General features: G+C 38.1%; 2 protein-coding genes and 1 long non-coding RNA gene across 5 annotated transcripts in view; 2 read left to right on the top strand and 1 right to left on the bottom strand.

The window, feature by feature from the left end:
* Positions 1-23,148, top strand: part of LOC125263394 — a 105,152-nt gene extending 82,004 nt beyond the window's left edge. The window contains exons 1-4 of one of the 2 annotated variants that reach the window (XM_048182421.1): positions 17,176-17,438; positions 20,026-20,331; positions 22,318-22,638; positions 22,970-23,148. In XM_048182421.1, coding sequence (XP_048038378.1) covers positions 17,387-17,438; positions 20,026-20,331; positions 22,318-22,638; positions 22,970-22,977 — 687 coding nt within the window. In that variant the 5' untranslated portion in view covers positions 17,176-17,386 and the 3' untranslated portion in view covers positions 22,978-23,148. Of the gene's footprint in view, positions 1-17,175; positions 17,439-20,025; positions 20,332-22,317; positions 22,639-22,969 lie in introns of those variants that run through there. The other variant, XM_048182422.1, reaches the window with a different exon arrangement.
* LOC125263385 (carcinoembryonic antigen-related cell adhesion molecule 1-like) lies at positions 176-15,900 on the top strand. 2 transcript variants are annotated; one of them, XM_048182406.1, is made up of 6 exons: positions 176-315; positions 4,044-4,358; positions 7,184-7,513; positions 14,107-14,220; positions 14,329-14,373; positions 14,560-15,900. In XM_048182406.1, the coding sequence occupies exons 1-6, from the start codon at positions 258-260 to the stop codon at positions 14,565-14,567; spliced, it is 870 nt and encodes a 289-aa protein (XP_048038363.1). In that variant the 5' UTR covers positions 176-257; the 3' UTR covers positions 14,568-15,900. The 2 variants fall into 2 exon arrangements, with proteins under 2 accessions (XP_048038363.1, XP_048038362.1); XM_048182405.1 differs by having other exon boundaries at positions 14,326-14,373.
* A 417-nt stretch (positions 23,149-23,565) lies between the features above and the next one.
* LOC125263426 lies at positions 23,566-26,545 on the bottom strand. The gene is made up of 3 exons (XR_007183813.1): positions 25,868-26,545; positions 25,493-25,661; positions 23,566-23,770 (listed from the first exon to the last, which is right to left on the bottom strand). It is a non-coding gene; the product is annotated as an uncharacterized LOC125263426 (long non-coding RNA).
* Positions 26,546-27,635: the final 1,090 nt, after the last annotated feature.

Below are 27,635 nucleotides of genomic sequence, written 5' to 3'. Positions count from 1 at the left end.
GCAAAAATAATTAAAGCAAAAAGTAAAATTATAATAAAGTTAAAATCTTTAATTTATAATGTTTAAGGAAACTGGTCATAATCTTTTTCCTTTGTATATTTCTTTGAATATTTTATAATTGAATATTTTATAATTTTTCTCAACTTTTTACTGTTGAGTATTTTGAAGTTAAAAAGAAAGTTTTCCAAGAATGACTCCTTCCGTTTCTGAGAAGAAAGAAAATATGAAACGGCTCCACGGAGGCTATTGTTGCAGACATGCTGAAAAATAAGGTTATTGTTTGTGTGTTCGTAGTGTTTGCCTTCATCGTTCACGGTAAGACACTTAACCTACTTGTTGTTACATTTCATCCTCCTGTCAACGATAAAAAACAAACAAACAAAACAATGACTAAATAGTTTTAGGCACATTTATCTGGAGAACTGGCTCACACCATATGTAACCCTTCCGATAGCGGGATTCGATCCAGCGAAATGCGGGTTATGTGGGATCATGCATGCGTACAGGCTACGCTGAAGACAAAAATTGTTACAAATGGATCTTAAAGTTTAATGTCCAATGTCTCTAAACTAACTAGGGTGAACAACGTCCTCTTTTTCCTTCCTGACCTGGATTTCTAAATTTCCTAAAATGTCTGTTTTGGCTTATTTCCCTATTGTTTTCCTATTGTTGAAGGTAATGACTGAAAAGTAGAGTAGCCTAACGTGTTAAGGATTTGTTATATTCACGGCGAAGTTCTTTTCGTTCTTCGCTTAGGGGTAAAAAAAAATGAATATGTGTTTGCTTAGATATGTCAGTTATGTGCTGCGCGCGTCCTGTTAACAACAAAATAAACACAACAAAATGAGAAAACAGCTGATACTTATTGTGTTTAAAGAAGAATGTCGGAAGAAGAAATAATACTGAAATTAGAATTGTTTCCCTCTTTCAAATTAACTGCATAACAAATCTCTCTGAGTGGCAAAAAAAAAAAAAATACATCCAAAGTTTGCCTGTAAGAATGACAGCTAGTGGTTGAAATGGATACTGCAGTCCAAATTCAAAATATTGTTTGCCCCCTCCTCAGACTCTCACGCGGGTTGCCAGTTTGAAGACATTGGAGACTTGCACACTGCAAGATAATTAGTTGATTTATTGATTTATGATGACTTGATATTGCATTTTAATATGCTCGTGTTCATAGAGATTGTTAGATGGATACTGAGGCTTTTTAGGTCGGGTAGAAACCAGTGTTGTAGGCGAGTCACCAACTGTCGAGTCCGAGTCGAGTCTCGAGTCCCAGTGTTCGAGTCGAGTCCAAGTCGAGTCACCATTACCAGAGTTCGAGTCCCGAGAGTGTGTGAGAGAGAGAGTGTGTGAGTGAGTGTGTGTGTGTGTGTGAGAGAGAGAGAGAGAGAGAGAGAGAGCAAGCGCGACCGAGCGAGCGAGTGTTTGTGAGTTAGTGACCGAGTGATTTAGCGTGAGTGCGTTTGTATGTGTTCAAGTGAATGTGTGTGTGTGACGGCACGCGACTGGTCAGAAAGCAACGTGTCTGACATGTTTCTTGTCCACGACACCACAGGATTTTAGGAGTCAAAATTGCTTCATCCATCTGACACAGTGACCATTGCAACAGACCAAAAAAATTGTGTAATCTGACACAGTGACTACAGACAAAAAAAATCATGTAATCTGATCTGACACAGTGACTAGTAAATTATCAACAGACAAAAAAATTGTGTAATCTGAACCAGACTTTAGACATCGTCGACGTCTGATGCCAAATTGTCAAACATCGCCCAACCCTTGCTTCTTCTGTTTATTATCATATATGCATTAGTCAATAATAGTTTTTTTAAAAGCTAACGTTAGCCAGTGGAAAGCATTTTACTTACTTTTCTGGGTGCATCCGTGACAGGTGTCTGTTAAAGTTTGAAGTTGTCCCAGTCTTTTCCTCAATTGTGCGATTACACACACAACATTTAGCGCTGCTCTTTCCAGCATTAGATGCAAAATTCGTGTAAGCGAATTTCACGATCCGGGGCACATCTTTCTGCATTTTCCAAATTTGAACATTTAGCCCGCGAATCATGCACGAGCGTAAAGTGAGTGACGTCAGTGAGTGTGTTGTCAAGAGAGCGAGCGGTAGCAGTGTCTGTGAGGGAAAAAAATAGATCCCGGCCGGTCTTGGGCACAAAACCTTATATAATATTATATATAAACTTATATAATGCTTTTATAACATATTTAGTCAAAAACAACGTGATGAATGCTCAAGTCCGATTTTATATATCCTCGAGTCCGAGTCCAAGTACGAGTCATCAGTCCGCGAGTCCAAGTCGAGTCACGAGTCCAGAGAATGGAGTCTCGAGTCGGACTCGAGTCCAAAGAATAGTGACTCGAGTCGGACTCGAGTCCGAGTCCAGGACTCGAGTACTCCATCACTGGTAGAAACTGCGTTCTTTGACCCAGTTTGTTCACTGGCATCCATGGCTGCAAATTCGCTGCATGTGTTTTCCGCCAACTGGCAACCCGGGGTGGCGAAATACTTTTGGGTAAATTGGCAACGTGCGGTCTTGCACAGACCAAAACAAAAACAGTAATTCCGACACGGAACGCAAATTTAAGTAAAATAACTGGCTGTAGCAATGAGTTTTCAGAGAAACGAGTATGTGAACTTAGCATGTTTAATAAATATCTGCAATATCTGTTATAAGTTTTTATACTTTAGTACAGTCAAAAACTTACATTGAGCACCTTTAAGAATGGTTAAAGTGTGTGTGTGTGTGTGTGTGTGTGTATATATATATATATATATTCCATTATATGTTGGAAATGTATGTCACACCCACTGAAGCAGGGTTGCCAGGTCTGTGCAACAAAATTATCCCAAAAATAGCCAAATGCAATTTTCTCAGTCAGGTGACCAAATTATTCACCGAATTTGTACATCTGGGGTGCATTTCCCAAAAGCATCGTTAGCCATCTAACATCGCAAATTCAGTCGTTGCTAACATAGTTTAACGATTTGGTGTTTCGCGAAACCATAGTTCAAATGAACATTCGCAAACTGCATCGCAAACTTGTGTGGTTGGAACGACAGCTCTCCAGCTGTGGTTAAAAGCATACTTTCTTAAAAGCATAGTTTCTAGCATTAGCTCGATCTCAAACTGATTCATTTTAAAAGTTATTAGGTATTCCACCACCTGCGTAACATCATTCACCAATATGGTTTCGGGAAACAGTTGTGACTAGCTAGTTGATTTGTTCAAGATGCATCGTACTATAGTAGTAAAGCAGCGAGTTACGTCGTTGTATGGAAAATACACCCCTGGCCGGTGTTGGGGCGCAAAAAAGGATGTACGGAGGTGGAAATCAACCTGCAGAAAAAAAAAAAAACCCTAGGAAACAAATTAAAAGTAGCCCGATTCTGTGGGAAAACAGTGGACTTGGCAACACTGCGATGGAGCCTCATCCATAGGGCACACATGTGCTGATACCTCTGAAGTAAACTGACCCTGGAACAGACCCTCAGAGTACTGAGAGTACCTGTAAAGAGAACATCAATAGAAAAACAAAACTTAAGCATTTCAGAGAATAAACAGGACGTATGTTCAACCTATATAATACTGACCCAGGCGGGTCCTACAAATGCATGCAAAACTGAAGGCATTGATAAATAAAAGCAGAATTTTGAATACAAACACGAAACAGTATTAAGTCATAATTTGGTGGAAAATTGTAGTATGTAATTGTAGTATTTTTCCATGGCTTTGTAGGGATAGTATTCATCAGGGCTCTGTAAAAAATATGCAATAATCACTTGTATAATGCATATACTGTATCTGATGAGGGAAAGTGTAAATCAATGTTTTATTTCTGCTGTTTGTTTCCATGTGTCACATTATGAATGCAGACATTTCTCTAATCACAACCTTTATGATCTGTAGAAAAACAAACATTCACAGTTCTTTCCTCTTGTTTTTTTTTTTTTTTTTTTTTTTTTTTCTATTGTCCTTCGATCTAAAAAGAGATTTATAATTAACTGTTTATTTCTTCTCCAGGCAAGTCTGATGGCACAGATGAAGTGTCAGTGTCTGTGATGGAGGGAGATTCAGTCACTTTATACACTAATATTACAAGAAACAAACAAGACAGAATTAAATGGTATTTTAATAACAGTCGCATCACTCACATTGATGAAAATCATACTAATATCTGTACAGATATACGTTGTATAGATATATTCAGAGACAAACTGAAAGTGGACAGTAGCACAGGAGATCTCACCATCACAAACATCAGAAACACAGACTCTGGAGTTTATCAGCTGAAGTTCGGCAGAAGCAGTGGAAACATCTTCAGTGTTTCTGTCAGTGGTGAGTCATTAATGAATGATTAAAAGCAGGTCATATGCGTTTCAATCACATCAATGTATTTATTATACAGTGCTCAGCGTAAATGAGTACACCCCCTGTTGAAAAGTAACATTTTAAACAATATCTTAATGAACACAAAAACAATTTCCAAAATGTTGACAAGACTAAGTCTTATATAACATCTGTTTAATTTATAACATGAAAGTAAGTTTAATAATATAACTTATATAATATAATATAAGTAAATAATATAAGATTACACATTTTTCAGTTTTACTCAAATTAGGGTGAGGCAAAAATGAGTACACCCCACAACAAAAACTACTACATCTAGTACTTTGTATGATTTTTAATGACAGCACCAAATCTTCTAGGCATGGAATGAACAAGTTGGCGACATTTTGCAACATCTATCTTTTTCCATTCTTCAAGAATGAGCTCTTTTAGAGACTGGATGCTGGATGGAGAGTGATGCTCAACTCGTCTCTTCAGAATTCCCCATAAGTGTTCGATTGGGTTCAGATCAGGAGCCACTGAATCACTTTCACCTTGTTCTTCTTCAGAAATCCAACAGTGGCCTTAGATGTGTGTTCAGGATCATTGTCATGTTGGAAAAGTGCACAGAGTGATGGTAGCATCTTCTCTTTCAGTATAGAGCAGTACATCTGTGAATTCATGATGCCATCAATGAAATGCAGCTCCCGACACCAGCAGCACTCATGCGGCCCCACATAAGGACACTGACACCACCATGTTTCACTGTAGGCACCATGCATTTTTCTTTGTATTCCTCACCTTTGCGACGCCATACAGTTTTGAAGCCATCAGTTCCAAAAACATTTATCTTGGTCTCATCACTCCAGAGTATAGAGTCCCAGTAATCTTCATCTTTGTCAGCATGGGCCCTGGCAAACTCCAGGAAGGCTTTTTTGTGTCTGGGCTTTAGGAGAGGCTTCTTTCGTGGACGGCACCCATGATGCCATTCCTCTGCAGTGTACGCCGTATTGTGTCACAGCCCAGTTTGGCTTTCTACTTCTTTAGATAACTGCAGTGAACTTGCATGCCAATTTTCTTCAACCCTTCTCATCAGAAGACGCTCCTGTCGAGGTGTTAACTTCCCTTGACGACCTGGACATCTCTGTGAGATGGTTGCAGTTCCATCTTTTTAAAAATTTTGTACCACTTTTGCTACAGTACTCTGACTGATAAGTAAAGCTTTGCTGATCTTCACCTTTCTGCTGTAAAGAAATTATTTTCTCTCTCAGGTCTTGTGACATTTCTCCTCCATGTGGTGCCATTGCTGACAGCATGAAATGGGGTTTTAACACCCTTTTACAGTCAACTGTCTGCTGAACACCTGTGTAATGAATAATTAGACTCACCTGTGGTTGAATTCTTGTTAAGTTAAGCCGAGTTCAGACTGCACGATTTTAGCCCCGATTTTGGCTCGCCGACAGGTTTTGAGAAATCGCCGACAAATGCCGAAATCACAGACAAATCGGTGCTCGTTCACGCGAGTGACAATCACGCAGTGTGAATGAGCAAAGACGTGATCTGAGAGAATCGCCGACGAGTCGCCGACACCCGTGAGATATTTGGCATGCTAAATATCTGGACCTGTCGGCGATTCAAAATCCTGCTGTGTGAAAAGTGTTCTGACTGAAAACTATATCGGCGATGACCGACAGCCAATGAGAGAGCAAGATACAGAGCAGCGAGGAGTTCGGGAAGGAGTTATAGACCACAATATCAGCAAGCATGGCTTCGTTTCAGATAAACATTACAATTTTATCATACAGAAGCAAAGCACAAACATTTGCTTGACCATCAACAGCAGCACATTGAAAAGTGATGTATTTTGTATCTCCCCAAACATTTCCTTCTCCATATTTTTCTTTTCTTTATGTTGTTTTCGCTGCAAATCAGTGCACAGGCAATTCGTATTTCAAGCTTCTTGCGGGCTACTATTTTTAATAATAAACCCACCGTGTGTCTCAATCAGCTTCCTAGTTCAGTAGTAAGGGCACTGATCAGGGTATCAGCCACATTCACTTTCATTATATACTGATTCACTACCTAGGGAGCTAGGGAGATGATTGAGACACAGGGCCAGTCTCACGTGAGAACTCCGGTCTTGCACACGTGATATCGCGTTGTTTCCTTGTCATGTCTCGCGTGTGTTTGGTTGTGAAACGTAGTTTGCGTGCCAGACAGAGCTGTCGGCGATTCTTCCTATTGTAAAGTCATGCAGTTTGAAACCTTCTGTCGCCGATCCATCGTGCAGTTTGAACACTGCAGCGACTGAATGCTGGCCAAGATAGTCATGCAGTGTGAAAAGAACAGTGACCCGACTACTTTGAAAATCGTGCAGTCTGAACTCGGCTTTAGACATTTGTAGTCTAAAATTTAGCTTTGCTACAGAGACTTTCAGTGGGGTGTACTCATTTTTGCATCACCCTAATTTGAGTAAAACTGAAAATTTTGTTGTCTAAGTTATATTATTAACCTTACTTTTATGTTATAAGTTAAACAGATGTTATATAAAACTTAGTCTTGTCAACATTTTGGAAATTGTTTTTGTGTTCATTGAGATATTGTTTAAAATGTTACTTTTCAAAGGGGTGTACTCATCTACGCTGAGCACTGTCACAGTAAATCGATTTATTATGTCATCCTTATCATTTTCTTTTAGTTCACTAGATTCCAAAATGTATAGAATTAGTTATAAAATAAATACATAGTTGTGGATAAACGTTACTTTACAGACTTGACAGTCAAGAAAATAATTTTGTAGATTTGTCTCATATTGTTGGTTTGTGTTTCAGGTGTTTCTGCTGCTGAAGGAGATCAAGTGACTTTCTCCGTGAAGAAGGGAGAATCTGTCACTTTAGGGACTTCTGTAGGAAAAAACCCATTTGATGTGATGAAGTGGTATTTTAATGACATTCTCATGGCTGAAATCACTGGAGATCAGAGTAAGATCTGTACAGATGTTCAGTGTGATGAGAAATTCAGAGACAGACTGAAGCTGGATCATCAGACTGGATCTCTGACCATCATGGACACCAGAAACACAGACTCTGGAGAATATAAAGTAGAGATCACCATCAGCAGCAGATTCAGCATCATTAGGAGCTTCAATGTTACTGTCACTGGTGAGTCTTATTTAGTCATATGGAAAGAAAAATCACTCACACAGTGTAATATTGTCACGAATCCTGTTAAGTTCCGGACTACATTTCCCATCATCCTCTCTGCTAGTCATCATCAGTCACATGCACACACTCTACACCAATCACCTGTTGCCACATACAGCTAAGCACACTCTCTGGACTATTTAAGACCCACTCACACCACACCTGATTGCTAAGTCTTGATTACCCAGTGTGTCATTTCCGAGCATTATTATTCCTGTCTGCCCGCTTGTTGCCGTTACTGCCTGTTCCCTGTTTTTGACCCGTTTCTGCCTGTCCTGACCTTTGCCTGTTTCTAGTGATGGGCAGATCGCGGCTTCATGAAACACTGAAGCAGCTGAATCAAATGTGCCGTAATGATTCGAGGCTTCGAAACAATCTGACACCCGTCTCCACGGTGACCCCTAGTGGTCAGAGCAGTGCAAATGCAACAAAACTCAGGCCAAACATGCATTAAAAATACACTAAAACAAATGTATTTCAAAAGTTTTATTTAAAGTAAAGTCAATTAAATGGAATTAACTAATCATCTAATAAGATTAAATATCGAGTGTCTGTATAATTTGTATTCTTTTATAAATTTTAAAGGCTTGTATCTGTTCCATGGCTCAAGCTAAACAGGCCAATAAGAGATTAATAACAACCATTATTCATTTTAATTATTCTAATGTATAATTAAAACATCTACAACTGTATAAAACTGATCGGAGATCAGGTAAAACCATAGGGTAAAGCCCTAGACACTTGTTCAATAGTTCTCAGTGAATCTGCATGATTCATGGGCTCACTTTATCATCGCCCTCTATCGGTGAACCACTGAAATTTCGAACTGTTTCGAAACAGTGATGACGTAATGAAGCCTCGTTTACTAAAATCACGTGACTTTGGCAGTTTGATACACGCTCCGAATCACTGATTCGAAACAAAAAGATTCATGAAGCTTCGGAGCTTCATGAAGCAGTGTTTCGAAATCGGCCATCACTACCTGTTTCCTGATTACGATTCTGCCTGTCCCTTGCTGTTCTTGTCTGATCCTGATTGACTCTGCCTGTACGACTACGATATTCTTAATAAAGCTTGCACATGGATCTCTGCCTCAGTCCCGTTACAGAAGACTTCGCCACAACAACGATCCAGCAGCTTTCCCGGAAAACGTTTACACGGTATGGACATTACACAGTTATTATTGTGGAGTACACAGGGTACACGATCTTTGGAGGAATATGTGCAGGAATACTTGGACATTGCTTACCTCTCTGATCTACCGGACTGTGCTCTGATTGACTTCTTTTGTGATGGCGTCAACCAACCTCTCCAGAGTAGATTAAGACGAGAGGGACCGCATTCATCACTCTGCGGTTTTATGGACTATGCTCTGTTGTCAGTTGGTTCTCCATTTACTGTGGGAGTCGCGGAGGAATGCGACACCCTGGTAGATCACGTAATGGCCGCCACGCCAAGGAACACGCACCAGATGGCGGCGACAACAACAACAACAACAACACCAGTTCATGTCTCCGCTGATCGCTCAGAGTTACTGGCTCACGTTACTGGTCCCATCCGAGAGCGGAGAGGATTACATTCCAGTGTGGTTGATCCACCGCTGATTTCAGCGTGAGCGGCTGGCATTCCAAGGCATCAACCGGCCGCTTCGCTCTCAAACCCGCCGGCCACTACGCTCACAAGCCCGGTGGCCGCTTCGCTCCCCAGCACGCCGGCCGCTACGCTCCCAAACCCACCGGCCGCTACGCTCACAAGCCCGGTGGCCGCTTCGCTCCCTAGCCCGCCGGCCGCTACGCTCCCAAGTCCGCCGGACGCTTCGTTCTCAAGCCCGCTGGACGCTTCGCACGTGAGCTCGCTGGTAGCAACGCACACAAATTCAGCGGTTGCAACGCACTCAAAGTTGCCAAGGGCAACGCATTTAAATTCACCGGTCGCAACGCACTCAAGCGCCCTGGACGCGATGGACAAGATGGCCGCCCCTGCAGAATCAGTGAACAAAGGGGTCGTTCCAGCCGTTGAGTCCGCTCCAGTCAGTGAGTCTGTTCCTGAATCCGCTCCAGTCAGTGAGTCCACTCCAGAGCCCGCTTCAGCCAATGAGTCCGTTCCAGCCAGTGAGTCCGCTCTAGAATCCGCTCCAGCCAGTGAGTCTACTCCAGCCCCGCATGCGCTTCCCGTCAGTCCCGTCATGGCCAGAAGGACTGTGTTCACATTCTATGTTCTGGCTGTTTAGCGGGCCTGGAGGATGTACTCGGGCTCCTTTGACTATGGACCAGTCTGCCAGCCTGAGCCCGATGCCATCCCGGAGCAGTCCAAGCCCGCTGCAGTCCCGGAGCAGCTCGAGCCTGCTGGCGTCCCAGAGCTGTCCGCTCTCCCTGACACGGCCACGGAGGCCGTCACCAAGCTGTCCGCTCTCCCTGATACGGCCACAGAGCACCCTTGGTCGGCCCTGCCACCACCGCCCAGGCCATTTGTCCTGCCACTGCCGCTCAGGCCATCTGCCCTGCTGGCGCCACCCGAGCTCCTTGCCCTTGAACCCGCCAATGCCTCCGTTGATTTCCCCAAGAACTTTTTAGGGGGGGGGCAGTATACCTAGGGGTGGGGAGCTGGTGGGTGGGGACCCTGCCCAGCCACTGCTGTCATGGCCATTTATGGACTGTAGGCCACTAGGGCCATTTATGGACTGTAGCCCACTAGGGCCATTTATGGACTCATTGCCGTGGTTGCCCAAGCCACCTGACCTGCCGTGGTTTCCCAAGCCACCTGACCTGCCGTGGCTGCCCAAACCCCCTGACCCGCCGTGGCCGCTCGTGGCACCTGACCCGCCGTGGCCGCCTGTGGCACCTGACCCACCGTGGCCGCCCGTGGCACCTGAACCGCCGTGGCCACCCGTGGCACCTGACCCACCGAGGCCGCCCGAGGCTCCTGACCCGCTGTGGTGCCTAGAGTTCCTGGACCTGCCCTGGAGACCTCCATACCCGTCTGCACATCCAGTATCTCCTGCCTGTAGGTCTCCAGGGCACCCACCCCCCCTCCCCAGTTGTGCCATCTACGGCGCGAGGACGCGCCTTCCGGGAGGGGGACATTCTGTCACGAATCCTGTTAAGTTCCGGACTACATTTCCCATCATCCTCTCTGCCAGTCATCATCAGTTACATGCACACACTCTACACCAATCACCTGTTGCCACATACAGCTAAGCACACTCTCTGGACTATTTAAGACCCACTCACACCACACCTGATTGCTAAGTCTTGATTACCCAGTGTGTCATTTCCGAGCATTATTATTCCTGTCTGCCCGCTTGTTGCCGTTACTACCTGTTCCCTGTTTTTGACCCTTTGCTGCCTGTCCTGACCTTTGCCTGTTTCCTGATTACGATTCTGCCTGTCCCTTGCTGTTCTTGTCTGATCCTGATTGACTCTGCCTGTACGACTACGATATTCTTAATAAAGCTTGCACATGGATCTCTGCCTCAGTCCCGTTCCGTTACAGATATAAAGAAAGATGGTATTGTTACATCTGTTTTATTTTATTTGACGACTTGGTACTGAAGCAACAGTACTTTTGACATCACTATATGAAATGTGATCTACACTGTAAAAAGATTGCCAGGAAATTTGCTTATTCAAAACAAAGGCATAGCTTGATGATGCTGAGATTGAGCGAGGAATCATGGGAGATGTGGTCTTCACTTCACAGCCGGTGGAAAAGAATCGGGACTGGACTCGGGCAGAAATCATGTGCATGATGAGATTAATAACGTTACTGTAGTATGATGCAGAGCAGGAGCGATTGCTAATGAGAGACGAATGCGATACACAGCTTGACAGCAGATAAACTATTATTATGCCACAGTTGCCGCTTCCACTTCTTCCGGTCAAGCGTATGTGGGGAAAAGCAGTGCTGTTTTATCATATTAGATACATTTGAGTGTGTTGAAAAAGATGTTATAACGTTACTCTGAGCATTCACTCAGCAGCTGCTGTGAGACAGTGTTGCACACTGCAGTAAGCTAAATCAATATTAGAATATCATATTAATAAACACCCTAAAAAACACTGGGTTAAAAACAACCCAAGGTCTGTGTAAATATAGGAGGAAACATATTGGGTTAATTTTACCCAGCAAATTGGGTTGTTTATTTAACCCAGCATAATGGGTTGATTCATTTTTCCTATTATACTAGCTTAGTTCTTCTTTTATTTCATACATGAATTAATATTTATTAATTTAAAACATTTTTTAAATGGTCCACACAACCACTGGTTTGCATGATAATTTTGCATGATATTTTCGATCATATTTTATATACACTCTAAAAAATGCTGGGTTAAAAACAACCCAAGTTGGGTTGAAAATGGACAAACCCAGCGATTGGGTTGTTTTAACCCAGCAGTTGGGTTAAATGTTTGCCCAACCTGCTGGGTAGTTTTACTTAACTCAACTATTGTTTGAAAATGACTATATGGCTGACTTAAAATGAATCTAAAATTAAATTAAAATGTTCATTTATTCAAACATATTAATAAATGTTAATTTTCAAGATATTTTGGGTTCATTTTAAGTAAGCAATACTGTAATTTTTAAACAATAGTTGAGTTAAGTAAAACTACCCAGCAGGTTGGGCAACACATTTAACTGCTGGGTTTGTCCATTTTCAACCCAACTTGGGTTGTTTTTAACCCAGCATTTTTTAGAGTGTAGTTTTTAATACATACTGCCTACATTTAAGCTCGTTTAACAAATATTATAAATAAAAATTAACATTTAGAAGTAATTCAAGTGTAATGGACCAGTCTCTGTTGTCTGTTTCCACCGTAACGGCGCTGGATCTCGTGCCGGAGATAACTTGCGTTCAGCGGGGGAACTGATAACTTCAGACCGCCGCCTGCGTTTCACTCGTAGCTGAAAAATGCTGTAACTGACTCCATAACCTGTCCATAAATAATCAGTGTACAATTCTGAGAACATATTATACCATCCTAATTATTTATATTCTGTATCTTTTTGAATAAAATCAGAAAATTTTATGCAAGGCATCAAGCGTTTCCATCGTGCGAAAAGACAAACGTTACACTCATTTAGGTGAATCACATTGCGCGCCGTATGTTGCTTTGCATAAAATTAAATGATATACAATACACAAACCTGTATTTTACCGAAGACATGCACCAGTTTGACGGAGCTGCTCTGCTCTCTCCTGAAGAGGGCGCAAACGGGCCGCGATAAATAACTCAAGCTGAGTTATTTATCTGAGTAACACAAAAACTACCCAAACACTGGAAAAAGAACCCCAAAAAATGACTCAAAAGGCTCAACCCAGCACTTGGGTAGAAAAAAATAACCCAAGATTTTTAGAATAAATGCTGGATGGCTTGTGTTGATAAATGGCATGCAATTAATTTTAAAACATTGTATGTTGGAGAAAATGCTGTATTACTGTTTCTAAAAATAAAGCTGCATCTGATTATGCTATGTTAGCTAAAACGAGATTCAAACAAATCAAGAAAATGAGATTTAAACAATTAAGACTAAACATGTTGCGCTATATAACAATAATTAGATTTCTGTCTATAAATGTATCCAAACAGTTGCTCACCTGTCTAATAAAACATGTAATATATTAAAGAGTCTTTGGTGTTTCCATTGTTTCTACAAAATAAAACTGGAAACCGAGGGGATATAATGCAGGTATGACGTCACTAATAGGTGACGCACAGAAACACGGTCCGTGTCCTGGTTAAAATTGTTTATTTCTCTAGATTTCTATACTGTAGTCAGAAATTTACAGTGAAATTAATGCATGCTGGGTCATTTTCTTACAAATGACTGTTAATCAACAGCAAAATGATGCTGACATCACAGTAATTTACTGTGAATTCACATGACAAAGTTGTCTTTAACCATGCCACTGTAAGAAATTACATTGTTTAGTACTACAAGCTAGAATATAAAATCAGTCAAACTTTACATTTTTTGCGTTATTTCAGCATGAAGGTTTACCAATGTCTTATTTCAAATGTTGTTTGTAGATAGATATTTCACAATATTAAAGCAGCTGCTGAGATTTATCTTTGAAAGATGTGACATCATTTTGCAACAAGTTTTTTTTTATTATAAGCATCCTAATGATGAATCAATACTCAACATACAAAACACAACAATGGTGACACTCAACAAATAACAATAAACAGATCAATTCTGAAGATTACGAAATAAACAAACAACAAAAAATGCTAAAAGTGAACCAAAAATAAGTTCAGCAGCACAGATAAAACCAACAATGTCATGCCACATTGCATGCTGGGTACCTTCATAGTACATATGCACTGTAAAAATACAGTATGATATTGTTTATCTACAGTATTTTTTTAAGAGTGCAGTTATACAAGAGAAGTCCTAATGTGAAAGTCATATACAATATACTGTAATTTCACACTACCATTTTTAACAGTGTACTTTAAACTGAATCAGATTCACATGTGTTCACTCAGGCCTTCTGATATCTTTGATAGTGATTGTTATAGATCAGTCTGACTCTTTTGTTCCAGATCCAGGTCTGTCTCCAGGTGCTAAAGCAGGAATTATTGTTGGTGCAGTTTTTGGTGCTCTTCTGTTGGGTGCTGCCGTTGGTGGTGGGATTTATCATTACTACAATATCGATGGTAAGCATCTCCTACAGATAATATAATGAGAGAAAACCTCTTTATTGTGCAACATTTATATTTAATTGTGTGTGTGATTTTTTTTTTTTTTTTTTTTCCCCGAAGTAGACAAGGAGAACATGCACGGAGTTCCGTATGAAGTCCTAAAAAATGGTAAGATGCATGTCTTTGTAGAAAACTCTGACTCTCCATCACATTCAGATCTGTTTTATTTCTCCTGCGCTGAAAAACATCATCCGGATGGGAAATAAACATTTCAAACAGTGTCTTATTCACTGATAGATGACATATTAATAATTTCTCATTCTTTACCTTCTGTGATTTGTTGATTTCTTACAGATGGATAAAAACATAATGATTGCAGAGGATTCCAGTATCGATGTGAATGTACTACAACATTATTCCCATTGAAGTGAATTGACAAACCATATTTCTACTATTATAAGTCTTTTAAAGTCTCAAATGGCTTGTGTTTTTATGCTGCAACTTGATGAAATCCTTTGCAGGTCACATGATAGAGCACTTACCCATTATGGAAATAGTAAATCATCCATTACTGGAAGCATAGATAATATTAGTAACATGATCATCTATGGCCCTGTTTCCACCTGGTATTGGGTTTTGTTCAATCGGATCAAAAGTAGACAAGGGAGACACATTCCCGTTTAGACCCCATCTCTTTTGTTCACTTTCAACCACTTCTGTCCTGATTTCATCGAGGAGAGGGTTTATGGGTGAGTAAATATAAGGGTCTTTCAATCTAATGGACAAAATAAGCTTGTGCAATTTACATATGAACACACAGAAAAACAGAGAGCATCAGCTTTCGTTTCTGCTCTGAGAGTTGTTAGAAATCAGGAATGGAGGGAGAACATTGTGCTGGGTACATTTTTAATCTTCAAACCAATCTTGAGCTCTCAGCTAACAAAGTTTAAATCCCGTCTGGCTAGCGCGCTTCCCATAATATTACGCATTAAGGTTCAGTAGGTGAAGAGTAGACGGTCTTTAATGGATGTTCGAACACATTCAACCACATGAGCGTCCACACTATGAAAACAATCCAGTCAAATGCGTTTTCAACTACCTCTGGAAGTGGTCGAAAATGACAAGCTCAAAATGTTTTAGACGTGTCCACTTGTGATCCGATCGACCAAAACGCTTCTTAATGCCAGGCTGAAACAGGGCCAAAGAGACGGATTAAAATACCAGGTGGAAACAGGGTCTATGTGTCCTAAATTATGTGTTTAAATGATACGGAACACATGCTTTGCAATTATTAGGAAGATGAACTCAGTATTCAACAGTGTAAAAACCATTAAGACTGACCAGCCATGAGCTCTCAGCTTATTAATCAATACTTTTATTGAAGTCACTTTAATTATCAGTTATAAAATGTATTTTACTAACACAATCCCTGTGAATTGCTACATTACCCATATTATATTGATATTTTGATATAATGCATCATGGGCTTAATTTTCTCTTAAAAAGCAAGTACAGAGTCTTATACCTTTGCTTCTGTGTTTACGTCAGAATAGCGGCTCATTATTGGCCGGCTTCTGCATCAGCATTACACGTATTGTGTTGCTCACATCTACTAATGTAATTAATGACAGAATTTTCATTTTTGGGTGAAGCTGACAAATAAATAAATACATAAATATAATGCGAACAAATAAATAAATGAGTGTTAATACTTTTATTCACGTATATGTATAATCTTTTTTTTTTTTCAAACTTATTTATTTATCTAGACATTTATTTATTTTAAAATTTATTTGTTTCTATATTTCTTTGTCTGTATGTTAATGAGGAGGGCGTGTTTTACCGCAGATATCAGCAATCGAGATTTGAGGCCACAGTGACACCTTGTGGTGTGACTAAACAAAATGCAAGAGGTTTGTGAACAAATGCCTTTTTCCCTAGAGGGTTGTTTCATAAAACAAGATTAGAAAACAAGCCAGGCTTATTTTAGTTAGTCAGACTTTCATAAAACAAACTTAAATTCGTTCAAACTCAGTTACTCTGGCAACTAAATGCTGGGAAACTAGCCTGGTCCGGAGCATGCTAACTGTCAGGCTAAGCTGAGCTCCTCTTACACTGACCAATAGGAACGCAATGATATTACAGCTGACTCTCTCACACATAAAATTATTTGTCTTTATTAACCACTATCAGTCCAAGTATATGGAAAAGAAAACACCTTTTTACGCAAATGAATCAAATGGATTTATAGCGTTTTGGAACCAAACTCTTCATTCATATCCTTGCTTATATTTTCATATTTACAAATTAAAACTCCAAGTTGTCACAATATTTATATCTGTTCTTTTGTTTCTTCTTTTAACCTCTTGTAAATCTGACGTCATAAACCAAAACAACAACAGTAGCCACGCTCATCTGGCCGTGTATCTCACATTGCTGGATGGACAGTGTGTGCATCAATGCCAAAGTGAAAAACTCATTAGGCAGACTGAGATCCTCAATCACAATATAAATGTTACTGTGTTACTGTTTGTTTGATGGGTAATATTACTGACTAACTAATGAGCAGCATGTCTTACTCTATATCGCTGCATGTCTGTGTCTGTCGAAGTTTAATGTTTAAATATTATTCTAATTGATGTTAATGTCAAAGCTTGCTTCTTAAAATACTGAATTTGTATTGTGTTTTATCTTATTTATATTTACATGCATTTAGCTTTCATTCAGAACAATTTACAATAGGAGAACAAAAGCAGTTTGTCAATCATTTAAAATGTTTTCTAACATTAATTATAAACCAAATTAATGAAACTAGTTATCCATTCACAGTAAGGAATACAGAATTTATTTGATTCCCAAAACAACAGTTTTAATAATAATAATAAAACTAAATCATTGTAGCCGATCATTCAAAACATTGAAATTAAGAATAATAAATCTGTCTTTAAAATAAGGTTTACACAGCACTGAATAAACAGAACTCGAAAGAGACTTTTGTTTTTATGCAGAGTAAAAACGTCACAAAACGTCATACGTCATCCCGCTACAGTGCGTAACGAGCCTCCCAAATTATTACTTTCATTTTATCTAGTGAAGTAATGGTGGCGCTGTTAATACAGAGTAACAACAGACCACTTTTGCTTCGCTGAATCTGCGTTCATCTCTGAGCAAAAATTCAAAAATGAAGCATGTCTTTATTTTTCTCTTATTGTCGATGTGTTTACATGTGCACGGTAAGACATTTATACATTAAGTTATATCTCTTTCCGGGCAGTGATAAAAATAAACAACAGTTTCGAGTATCAGCTAACTTTATATTCGACGGATATTCTTTTATTGTTTGTATTTTACTCCACTTTTGTAAGATGTTTTTCTTATCTCTTTTTCTGGTAAACGATAAAAATGAACGACGAACGAGACGTAGTTCTCAGCCCAGATTCAGAGGCGTGAATGAAAACATTATGGCTAAAATATTGAAAATATGTCCCTGTAATTCTCGGGTCTAGTTGTGGGTATAAACACATCTAAAAGTAACGAGTAAATTATGTGAGTAAATGTTGATAGCAGTGAATAAACTGTTCAAATGTACATTTAAATGTAGTGTGAGTCGCTTTGGAGGAATAAAAGTGTAAATAAAAAATTGAGATTGAAACAGTACACATAATAACGATAAAAATCTTTTATATCTTAATGTTTTGGAAAATGGCACAGTTTCCTGAAGTATTATTAAAGGTGCCCTCGAATCAAAAATTGAATTTTCCTTAGCATAGTTGAATAACAAGAGTTCAGTACATGGAAAAGACATGCACTGAGTTTCAAACCCCATTGTTTCCTCCTTCTTATATAAACCTCATTTGTTTAAAATACATCCGGAGAACAGGCGAATCTCAACATAACACCGACTGTTACGTAACAGTCGGGGACTCCGCCCCCAATATTTGCATATGCTCATGAACCGCCCAGCGGAATCATCGGAAGTTCTGCAAGCAGAGTGAAGAAACAAGCCAAGCGAGGATAACAGCGAAAATGGCAGATCATGGAAATAAATGTTATGTTCCAGGCTGTGAAGGGGATGTGAAAACTTTTCATAGTCTTCCTCCAGAAAAAAACTGTCAAAAGGCATGGCTGATGTTTATCTATAACCGGATACCGGAACAATTTAACTCAAAGTTGTTAGTTTGCTCTGCCCATTTCACCACGGACAGCTTTTCTAACCTGGGACAATATCAAGCAGGCTTCGCTCAGCGTTTGACACTGAAGAAAGGGGTAATTCCAACTATATTCCCGCAAGCAGTAAGTAGTGCTTTTATCCACATCTTGGCTGTAGAAACTATTTCTGATTAAATGTAAAGTTTCTTAGTGAGCTAACAACATTAACGACCATGTACCCAGTGTTGTCTAGATCTAATGCAAGATGCTAGTACAGTAACAAATAGCAAAGTTTACGTAACTACTATTAACGGTGAGGTTAAAATTTATTACTGTCTTTGTTATATAAATCTATAACATAACCGTAGATACATATGCCAATTCTCTTTTGTCGGATATAATTATAATTTGACCTATATTTAACCAACAACACATTACACCGAAGCTAACTATGTTAGTTTATTTGCTTACAGATAGCTACAGATACTCGATCCTTCTAGCTAACTTTCTACACCGTTCAAACTGAAACGATAGTCATTTGACAAGACATTTAGTCACTTTTTTTCAAATATTTTTATTTTTGAGAACTTGTATGACTTGTATGCGTACACCTGTGGAAAAAGATATTTATAGACGATGTAAGTTTTTGTTACTAATAGCTAAATCGTAATCACACTACGGCAGCTGAGTAGTAAACATGACACTGCTTTTTTGGAATGTCTTCTATGCTTTACTTTGGTTGGCTAAATAAATCAAATTTAAAATCATATCGGTAATGTCAATATATTAGAAACAATTTTCGTTCGTTGTTTAGAGTTGTTATTGCAAAGTGAAGAAGCTATCATTGTAAAACCATACAGCGACACATTATTACAATTATTTTTTTTTACAATGCTAAAAACAAAGTTGCAAATACTGACGTTATGAGTTATAGTGTAAAGTTAACGCTATATGCTAGTTCCATTGACGTAACAGTTACGTTTTGCAGGTGCATACTGAAAATAAAGACTAACTTACCACTCAGAAACGTCTATGGCCAATCGCAACAAAATTGGTTGTTCCTCTACATCTGCATCTTCGTCAGAAACAGGCTCAAACATATAAGGTTGAATACCAAAACTCTCCATCGTTCACGCCGTACAGTACAGATTTGTTCGCTATCAGTGTGAGCTACTGGAAGGAGCCGAACAGTGAAACAGCCAATCAGAGCGGAGCACCATATAACTATTCATGAGCCTTCCAAATAAGGCAAAAACAGACCTTTTCATTCTAGGGGCTATTTGTGGGGTTATAAATGGAGCTGTAAAACCATATCTGGACAATTTTCGGCCATAAAAAAGCCACATACCCTCTATGTAGATATCAGGGAACAATTTAAAATGTTTTTTCAAATCACTCAAGGGCACCTTTAAGGGTAATACTCATAATATTGATGATTGTATGATGTTCATGATGTATAAGATCATCCATGAGACTGTATGTTTGTCTGATGAGTGAATGTGTGAATCAATGATATTCTTCTGCTGTTTGTTTGAATGTGTTACAATGTGAATCCAGACAGATTTCTCTACTCTCAGTCTTTATGATCTGTAGAAAAACATTTTTCAATTTCCTGTTGTGTGTTTTTGATTGGCTTATAATAAACTGTTCATTTCTTCATTTCTTCTACAGGAGTGTCAGTGATGGAGGGAGATTCAGCCACTCTAAACACTGGTGTTCAAACAAACCAACAAGAAAGTATTAGATGGTATTTTAATGACATTCGCATCGCTCAGATCAATGGAGATCTCAGTAGGATCTGTACAGATGTTCAGTGTAATGAAGGTACTGGGAGATTCAGAGACAGACTGAAGCTGGATCATCAGACTGGATCTCTGACCATCACAAACACCAGAAACACAGACTCTGGAGATTATGAACTACTGATCATCAACAGCAGCAGCTACAGTAGAAAGACCTTCAGTGTTTCTGTTCATGGTGAGTCAATATGTTTGAAAGCAGGTTGTTTAAATCACATCATTGAGTTTATTATAGCAGTGACATTCAGAGCCGTTTCTCTCTTTATCTCCATCATTGAACAGAACAGAATTACTTTAAACTGTTTTGTTTCTCCATTGATGATCCTTTAGTTTTTAACAGTTAGTTTTGTTCTGTTCATACCATATTTATTCATCTGTTGAAATGCAAGTCTTGTTCATTTAAATCATTAATGTGTTTAGTGATATTTTTCAGATGTGTTTTTTTCTTTACCTGCATATTAATTCACATACAGTATAAAGATCATTTCTTCAAAACAAATTTATTGTTCAAGTGGAGTTTATAGCTTTACCTTCAAATTCAGAGCATCATGATTTAAAAACTAACTTGTTTTTCTATTGCTAGCAGTTTAAACAGTTTTATTCTGGTGAAGATGTCAGTTTCTCATCATATCATCTCTGATCACCTTTTCTTATCATCTGATTCAGTTCACTCAATATGTCCCTGAGTATGAACTCGTAGTTGTCTGATCCATCATGAGACGTGGAAACTGTGTGTCTTCACTGCACTTTTCACTCCTTCAGCTGCAGCAGCAACTTTCATCTACTACTGAGCTTAAATGTGTTTATTACATTTATCTGTTACAGTTGCTCTTCTGGTTAAAATTATGGCAGAACATTAAAAGGGAGTCCCTGTAAATGCTCAGGTCAAGTTACTTGGTATAAAACAATCTAAAAGTAACATGGCTTCATACAGTACACTGTAACAAATAAATGTGGTCGCCATTTTCACCGTTAAAAAATGGTAGTGAAAAAGTTCATCACAAGTAGCTTTTCCATAAGATATATTATTACAGTTTTTCACAGAAAACAGAAATTACTGTTAACCATATAACGTTTTTACTGTAGCATTTTTTACAGATTTTACAGTTAAAATTGTGAATATTTTTTCAGAGTGAGTAAATGGTGATGTGTTTTACATCATTAAACTGATCAAATGTACCTTGAGTTACTTTGGGGGGGAAAATCTGTCAGATGAATAAAATGTAAATGAAAACATTAGGACCAAAAATAATATTTAGTAGAAAAACATATATAAACAACATCATTAATAAAATACATTTTATTAAACTTCTTATTCATGTACATTTGATCAGTTTATGTATTGATATAAAATACATCAACATTTACTCACTCTGAAAAAATATTCTTAATTTAATAAAAGACATATTTAATAAATATTTAGTACTTTACACATATATATACACACACACACACACACAGAGGCAATATTGTTTCGAGTATCGGCTCTATTAGCTTTATATTCGACGGATATTAATTCATTGTTTGTATTTTGCTCCACCTTTTGTTAGATGTTTTTCTTACCTCTTTTTCTGGTAAACGATAAAAATGAACGATGAACGAGATGTAGTTCTCAGCCCAGATTCAGAGGCGTGAATGAAAACATTATGGCTAAAATATTGAAAATATGTCCCTGTAATGCTCGGGTCTAGTTGTGGGTATAAACACGTCTAAAAGTAACGAGTAAATGATGCGAGTAAATGTTGATAGGAGTGAATAAACTGATCAAATGTACATTTAAATGTTGTGTCGCTTTGGAGTAATAAAAGTGTAAATAAAAAATCTGAGATTGAAACAGTACACATAATAACGATAAAAATCTGCTGTATCTTAATGTTTTGGAAAATGGCACAGTTTCCTGAAGTGATATTAAGGGTAATACTATAATATTGATGTGTTGTATGATGTTTATGTATAAGATCATCCATGAGACTGTGTGTGTTTGTCTGATGAGTGAATGTGTGAATCAATGATATTCTTCTGCTGTTTGTTTGAATGTGTTACAATGTGAATCCAGACAGATTTCTCTACTCAGTCTTTATGATCTGTAGAAAAACATTTTCACTGCACTTTCCTGTTGTGTGTTTTTGATTGGCTTATAATGAACTGTTCATTTCTTCTTCAGGTGTGTCTGATGTTGAAGTGTCAGTGATGGAGGGAGATTCAGTCACTCTAAACACTGGTGTTCAAACAAACCAACAAGAAAGAATTAAATGGTATTTTAATGACACTCTCATCGCTCTAATCAGTGGAGATCTCAGTTATATCTGTACAGATGTTCAGTGTAATGAAGGTACTGAGAGATTCAGAGGCAGACTGAAGCTGGATCATCAGACTGGATCTCTGACCATCATGAACATCACAAACACAGACTCTGGAGAATATACACTGAAGATCATCAGCAGCAGCAGCACCAGTGTAAAGATCTTCAGTGTTTCTGTTCATGGTGAGTCATTATGTTTGAAAGCAGGTTGTTTAAATCACATCATTGAGTTTATTATAGCAGTGACATTCAGAGCTGTTTCTCTCTTTATCTCCATCATTGAACAGAACAGAATCAATTTAAACTTTTGTTTTTTCATTGATGATCCTTTAGTTTTTAGCAGTAATTTTTCCAGTGACATTTAGGTGTTTTTTCTTTACCTGTATATTAATTCACATACAGTATGTCGTGGAGACGGCTCTAACAAATATGAACTATACTAAGAAATTTCTACCAAAAGAACCAATTCATCAGGGAGAACTTAGGGTTAATATGTTTGATTTGATCACTCTAGGTTTGTAAAAAGAACAAGACGATATCAAGAAGAAACAGGACGAGAAAGAGAAGAAGAACCACTAAAGTGGAAGGAATGAAGATGGATCCGAAGGCCAAAGAGATGCTTAAATTACTAAGACAGCAACAGAGAATTAATTTGAAACTGATTATGCTTATTAAACAATCATATATGTTGAATACTTTTATGTGTGACCTAGAACAGATTACAAACGAGGTTGAAGCTTTGACTACAAAAGCTTCAGCGCCGGTTGAATCTGAATATTGTGTGTAAGGGCTAAAAAGGTCAAAATGCAAACTAGTCAAGATGTATGTTTTTATCTTTCATATCTAAAAGTGTTGAAGCAAGCTAACCACGATGTACGTTTCAGTTGCTAACCAAAGTCAAGGTCAAGTTTATTCATATAGCCCTTTAAAACAGCATAAATGCCGACCAAAGTGCTGCACAATATACCAAACAAAACATCCTCATACAATCCAATTTAAACACTAATAATAAAATATCAACAACAAAAAAACCCAAAACAAAAGTAAAAAATTAAGACAGGAACATTATTTAAGACTAAAAAAATAATATCAAATTACACATATGCCTGAGAAAAAAAGTATGTTTTGAGAGAAGATTTAAATGTAGAAAGAGTAGGGGAAAGTCTAATAGACACAGGTAGGGAATTCCAGAGCTTAGGACCATGAACTGAGAAAGCTCTGTCACCTTTGGATTTAAGTCTGGATTTTGGAACATTTAATATCATCTGGGTGGAAGATCTGAGCGTTCTCACTCTGGAATATGAGTGGATAAGTTCTGAAATATAAGAAGGGGCAAGATCATGAATTGATTTAAATACAAATACTAAAACCTTAAAATCAACTCTGAAACGAACAGGTAGCCAATGAAGTGATGACAGCACAGGTGTAATATGTTCTCTCTTTTTTGTCCCTGTTAAAAAACAAGCCGCAGCATTCTGTACCAGTTGTAATCGCGAAAGCGAGGACTGATTTATTCCAGCATATAGAGCATTACAATAATCCAGCCTGGTTGAAATAAACGCATGAATAACAGTCTCCAAATGACTAAAGCTCAGAATATTTTTCAGCTTGCGAAGTCCCCTAAGCTGCAGAAAACTGGCTCTAACTACAGAGTTGATTTGTTTATCAAATTTTAACTCAGGGTCAAGGGTAACTCCCAGATTTTTAACGTTATCATGAATGTTATCTTGAAGGGGGCCTAGGGTAGAACTTATGTTATTTAAAAGGTGTGAAGGGCCAAACAACAAACCAAGAAGCATTAAGGGGTTAGTTCACCCAAAAATGAAAATTCTGTCATTAATTACTACCCTCATGTCGTTCCACACCCGTAAGACCTTCATTAATCTTCAGAACACAAATTAAGATATTTTTGTTGAAATCCGATGGCTCAGTGAGGCCTGCATAGGGAGCAATGATATTTCCTCTCTCAAGATCCATTAATGTACTAAAAATATATTTAAATCAGTTCATGTGAGTACAGTGGTTCAATATTAATATTATAAAGTGACGAGAATATTTTTGGTGCACCAAAAAAAACCAAAATAACGACTTATTTAGTGACGGCCGATTTCAAAACACTGCTTCAGGAAGATTCGGATCATAAATGAATCAGTGTGTCGAATCTGGTGTTCGAAGCGCCAAAGTCACATGATTTCAGCCGTTGGCAGTTTGACACGCGATCCAAATCATGATTCGATACACTGATTCATTTATGATCCGAAGCTTCCTGAAGCAGTGTTTTGAAATCGGCCATCACTATAAAAGTCGTTATTTCGTTTTTTTGGTGCACCAAAAATATTTTTATAATATTAATATTGAACCACTGTACTCGCATGAGCTGATTTAAATATGTTTTTAGTACCTTTATGGATCTTGAGAGAGGAAATATCATTGCTCCCTATGGAGGCCTCACTGAGCCATCGGATTTCAACTAAAATATCTTAATTTGTGTTCTGAAGATGAATGAAGGTCTTACGGGTGTGGAACGACATGAGGGTGAGGAATAAATGACAGAATTTTCATTTTTGGGTGAACTAACCCTTTAAGGGGAACTGGTACTAACCAAGATGTGTGTTTTAACCGCAAGCTAAGCAATATTTATGTTTTTTGATGCAAGCAAAGCAAGATCTATGCCCTATATTTGCTGAACTAGAAGTGTTAGAGGGTGCCAGTGTGAAGGTCGTAAAGTTCAAGTTAGTAAAATGTGTTAAGTCGTTGAACGGGCATAGCCTGTAGATGACCTTTGTATCTTATACTTTGACAAACAAGGAGATGTTTTATGTTGGGAAAAGGATGTGTTATTTGCAGACTATATATATTGGAAGTTGTATGACAGAAGATTGCCATACCTCAGGTGAAGACTTTGCTCGCTTTTATGTTTTTGTATTTTTATTCAGTATCTTGTTATTAAACCGAAGCCATTGTATTTGGTGATTCGTAAACCTCTCTAAACAAGTCTCAGAGTGAAATTACTTATACATAAAACTATTATCGATACCTGTAATTTATTTACTCCATCGAGCCTCAAGAGCACCGGACTCTGACTGAGCTGGTGTGGACTCCACCTTGAAACCTCTGATCATCATACAACGCTCTCAATCCAAAGTAAGACCAAATCTTTTGATGCAATTAAGGATTGTAGAGATGTGTATTTTATTAATTGGAGGCTGAGGGGGATAACAAACACGAGTATAAAGATCATTTCTTCAAAACACATTTACTGTTCAGGTGGAATTTATAGCTTTACCTTCAAATTCAGAGCATTATGATTTAAAAACTAACTTAAGCAGGAATCCAAAGTGCAGAAGATTTGAAGTTAAAAAGTATGAAAAATATGTTCATAAGTTCAAAATCTAGCTTGAAAAATACATACAATAGTCAGTTTTTCTGTGCTGATATTTCCAGTTGATCTCACAGTGTTGTGATGCTGTTTTAGCTGCTGTTCTTCAAAAACCCACCAGATGGAGCCATTTATCAGTTAAATCAATGTGCAACTGATTACCAAAGTGTAAAGGAAAAGTTTTTTCTCAGTCATTTACTAATAAATAATGACTGTCTGTCTGTATTATTTCAGATTCAGGTCTGTCTCCAGCTGTTGTATCAGGAATATTTGTTGTTGTTGTTGTTTTGCTGATCGTTGCTGCAGCTGCTGGTTTAATGTACTATTGTCAATCAAGAAGGAATGGTGAGTGTAACATACAGATGATTTAATACGATGGAAATATGAATGATCTTTAAAACTTTTTCTTTTTTTTCAGCTCACAGATTCAGATCTGTGAGCTGATTAAATGTTTGTGTGATTATTCAAGACAGCGCTGCTCTCATACTATATTACTTTATAAAAGAACAGTGGCATGAATACATTTTATATTATTAGAAAAATGTATGTATTATTATCATGAATATATTTATTTACCATAGGCTGATATGACACTGGTCTAGGAACAAGATATAACAATTTTATCTTACAACTGAAGAAAAACACAGATAATTATCTAAATGTCAAAAAATATGAAAACAGAAATTACAACATTAAGAGCAAGTAAGAGTAGCACTGCCCTTTAATACTTGCCAATACAATATTTCAAATATTTAGAGGTTGTTTGAAAGATTAATTATTTTAATAAATGTGAAGAGAAACATCTTACATTTTAAGATATTTTCTCATTTTTTGCAGTTCCATGTCTTGTGTAACAAACATCAGTCCTGTTTATTTCTTTTACCTTCTGTGAATCTGTGTTTTTATCCACAGGCTAATGGTGTTGCAGATTCGTCCTCTGGTCAGAATGACACTCTGTTAATGAAGACTATCAGCGACTCGTCACCTAATCAGGATGAGCCTGCCAATGACACGCCAACGTAACATTTATTATTTTAATGCTTTCATTAAAAGAGAACTTGAAGATGGGAAACCAGATGAAACTTTCATCGCTCACAGAGAAATAGTGTCACAATACCAAGATTTCAGTAGTTGGGACCAATACTAGTGAAATTTCAACGTGACCAATTTCAACTCATTCGAATTGAATCTAGTTCGTTTTTTAAGTAATTTAAATAATACATGAAAACAGCCTAAATATATACTGCTCCACTTATAATAAGTGTTTATATTATGACTATTTCAGAGCAGACTGGTAGGACTTGCCGCAGAGTATCACCCCAGCTAACCAAAATACGTGACTGTTACATAACTGCAACGTAATTTGGTGACCAAACTTTCGTCGTGGCGACGTAACTAGTGGCAACCGGAAAAGTGAGGTGCCTATACGTCGCCACAACGTAACTTTTTGACGTTGCCAGTTAGTAACTGCGACGTCGTGGCAACGTTGTGTATTATAGTTGTGTGTTGGTAATCAGTTGGTAATTTTCTATATTTATTTATTTTTCTATGGGCGGACATGCAGTAGTTTAACCTAATTTATGTCCTCATTTGCCCAGACTAATTTAAAGGCTATTCCAACAGCTGTGAACGATGAATGCAGAGCTCAAAATGAATTCAATTCATTTATTTTGAAAAACACACAGAACATGATCAAAACTCCAAATAAAAATAATAAAATACACTCAAACTATAAATAAAAACATATAGCCTACAGCGAAACAAAATAAAAGCATTCAAGACGTTTTGCACTCAGTATCAT

This window comes from Megalobrama amblycephala, linkage group LG2 (assembly GCF_018812025.1).
Source record: "Megalobrama amblycephala isolate DHTTF-2021 linkage group LG2, ASM1881202v1, whole genome shotgun sequence".
Taxonomy (NCBI): domain Eukaryota; kingdom Metazoa; phylum Chordata; class Actinopteri; order Cypriniformes; family Xenocyprididae; genus Megalobrama; species Megalobrama amblycephala.
This window is presented reverse-complemented; position numbering and strand designations above follow the sequence as displayed.

Excerpts from the sequence above, each read along its gene's own strand:
- LOC125263385 (XM_048182405.1), top strand. The coding sequence starts at position 258 with ATGCTGAAAAATAAGGTTATTGTTTGTGTGTTCGTAGTGTTTGCCTTC. Across the intron at positions 7,514-14,106 it reads CTTCAATGTTACTGTCACTG|ATCCAGGTCTGTCTCCAGGT; the intron begins GTGAGTCTTATT and ends CTTTTGTTCCAG. Across the intron at positions 14,221-14,325 it reads TCATTACTACAATATCGATG|TAGACAAGGAGAACATGCAC; the intron begins GTAAGCATCTCC and ends TTTTCCCCGAAG.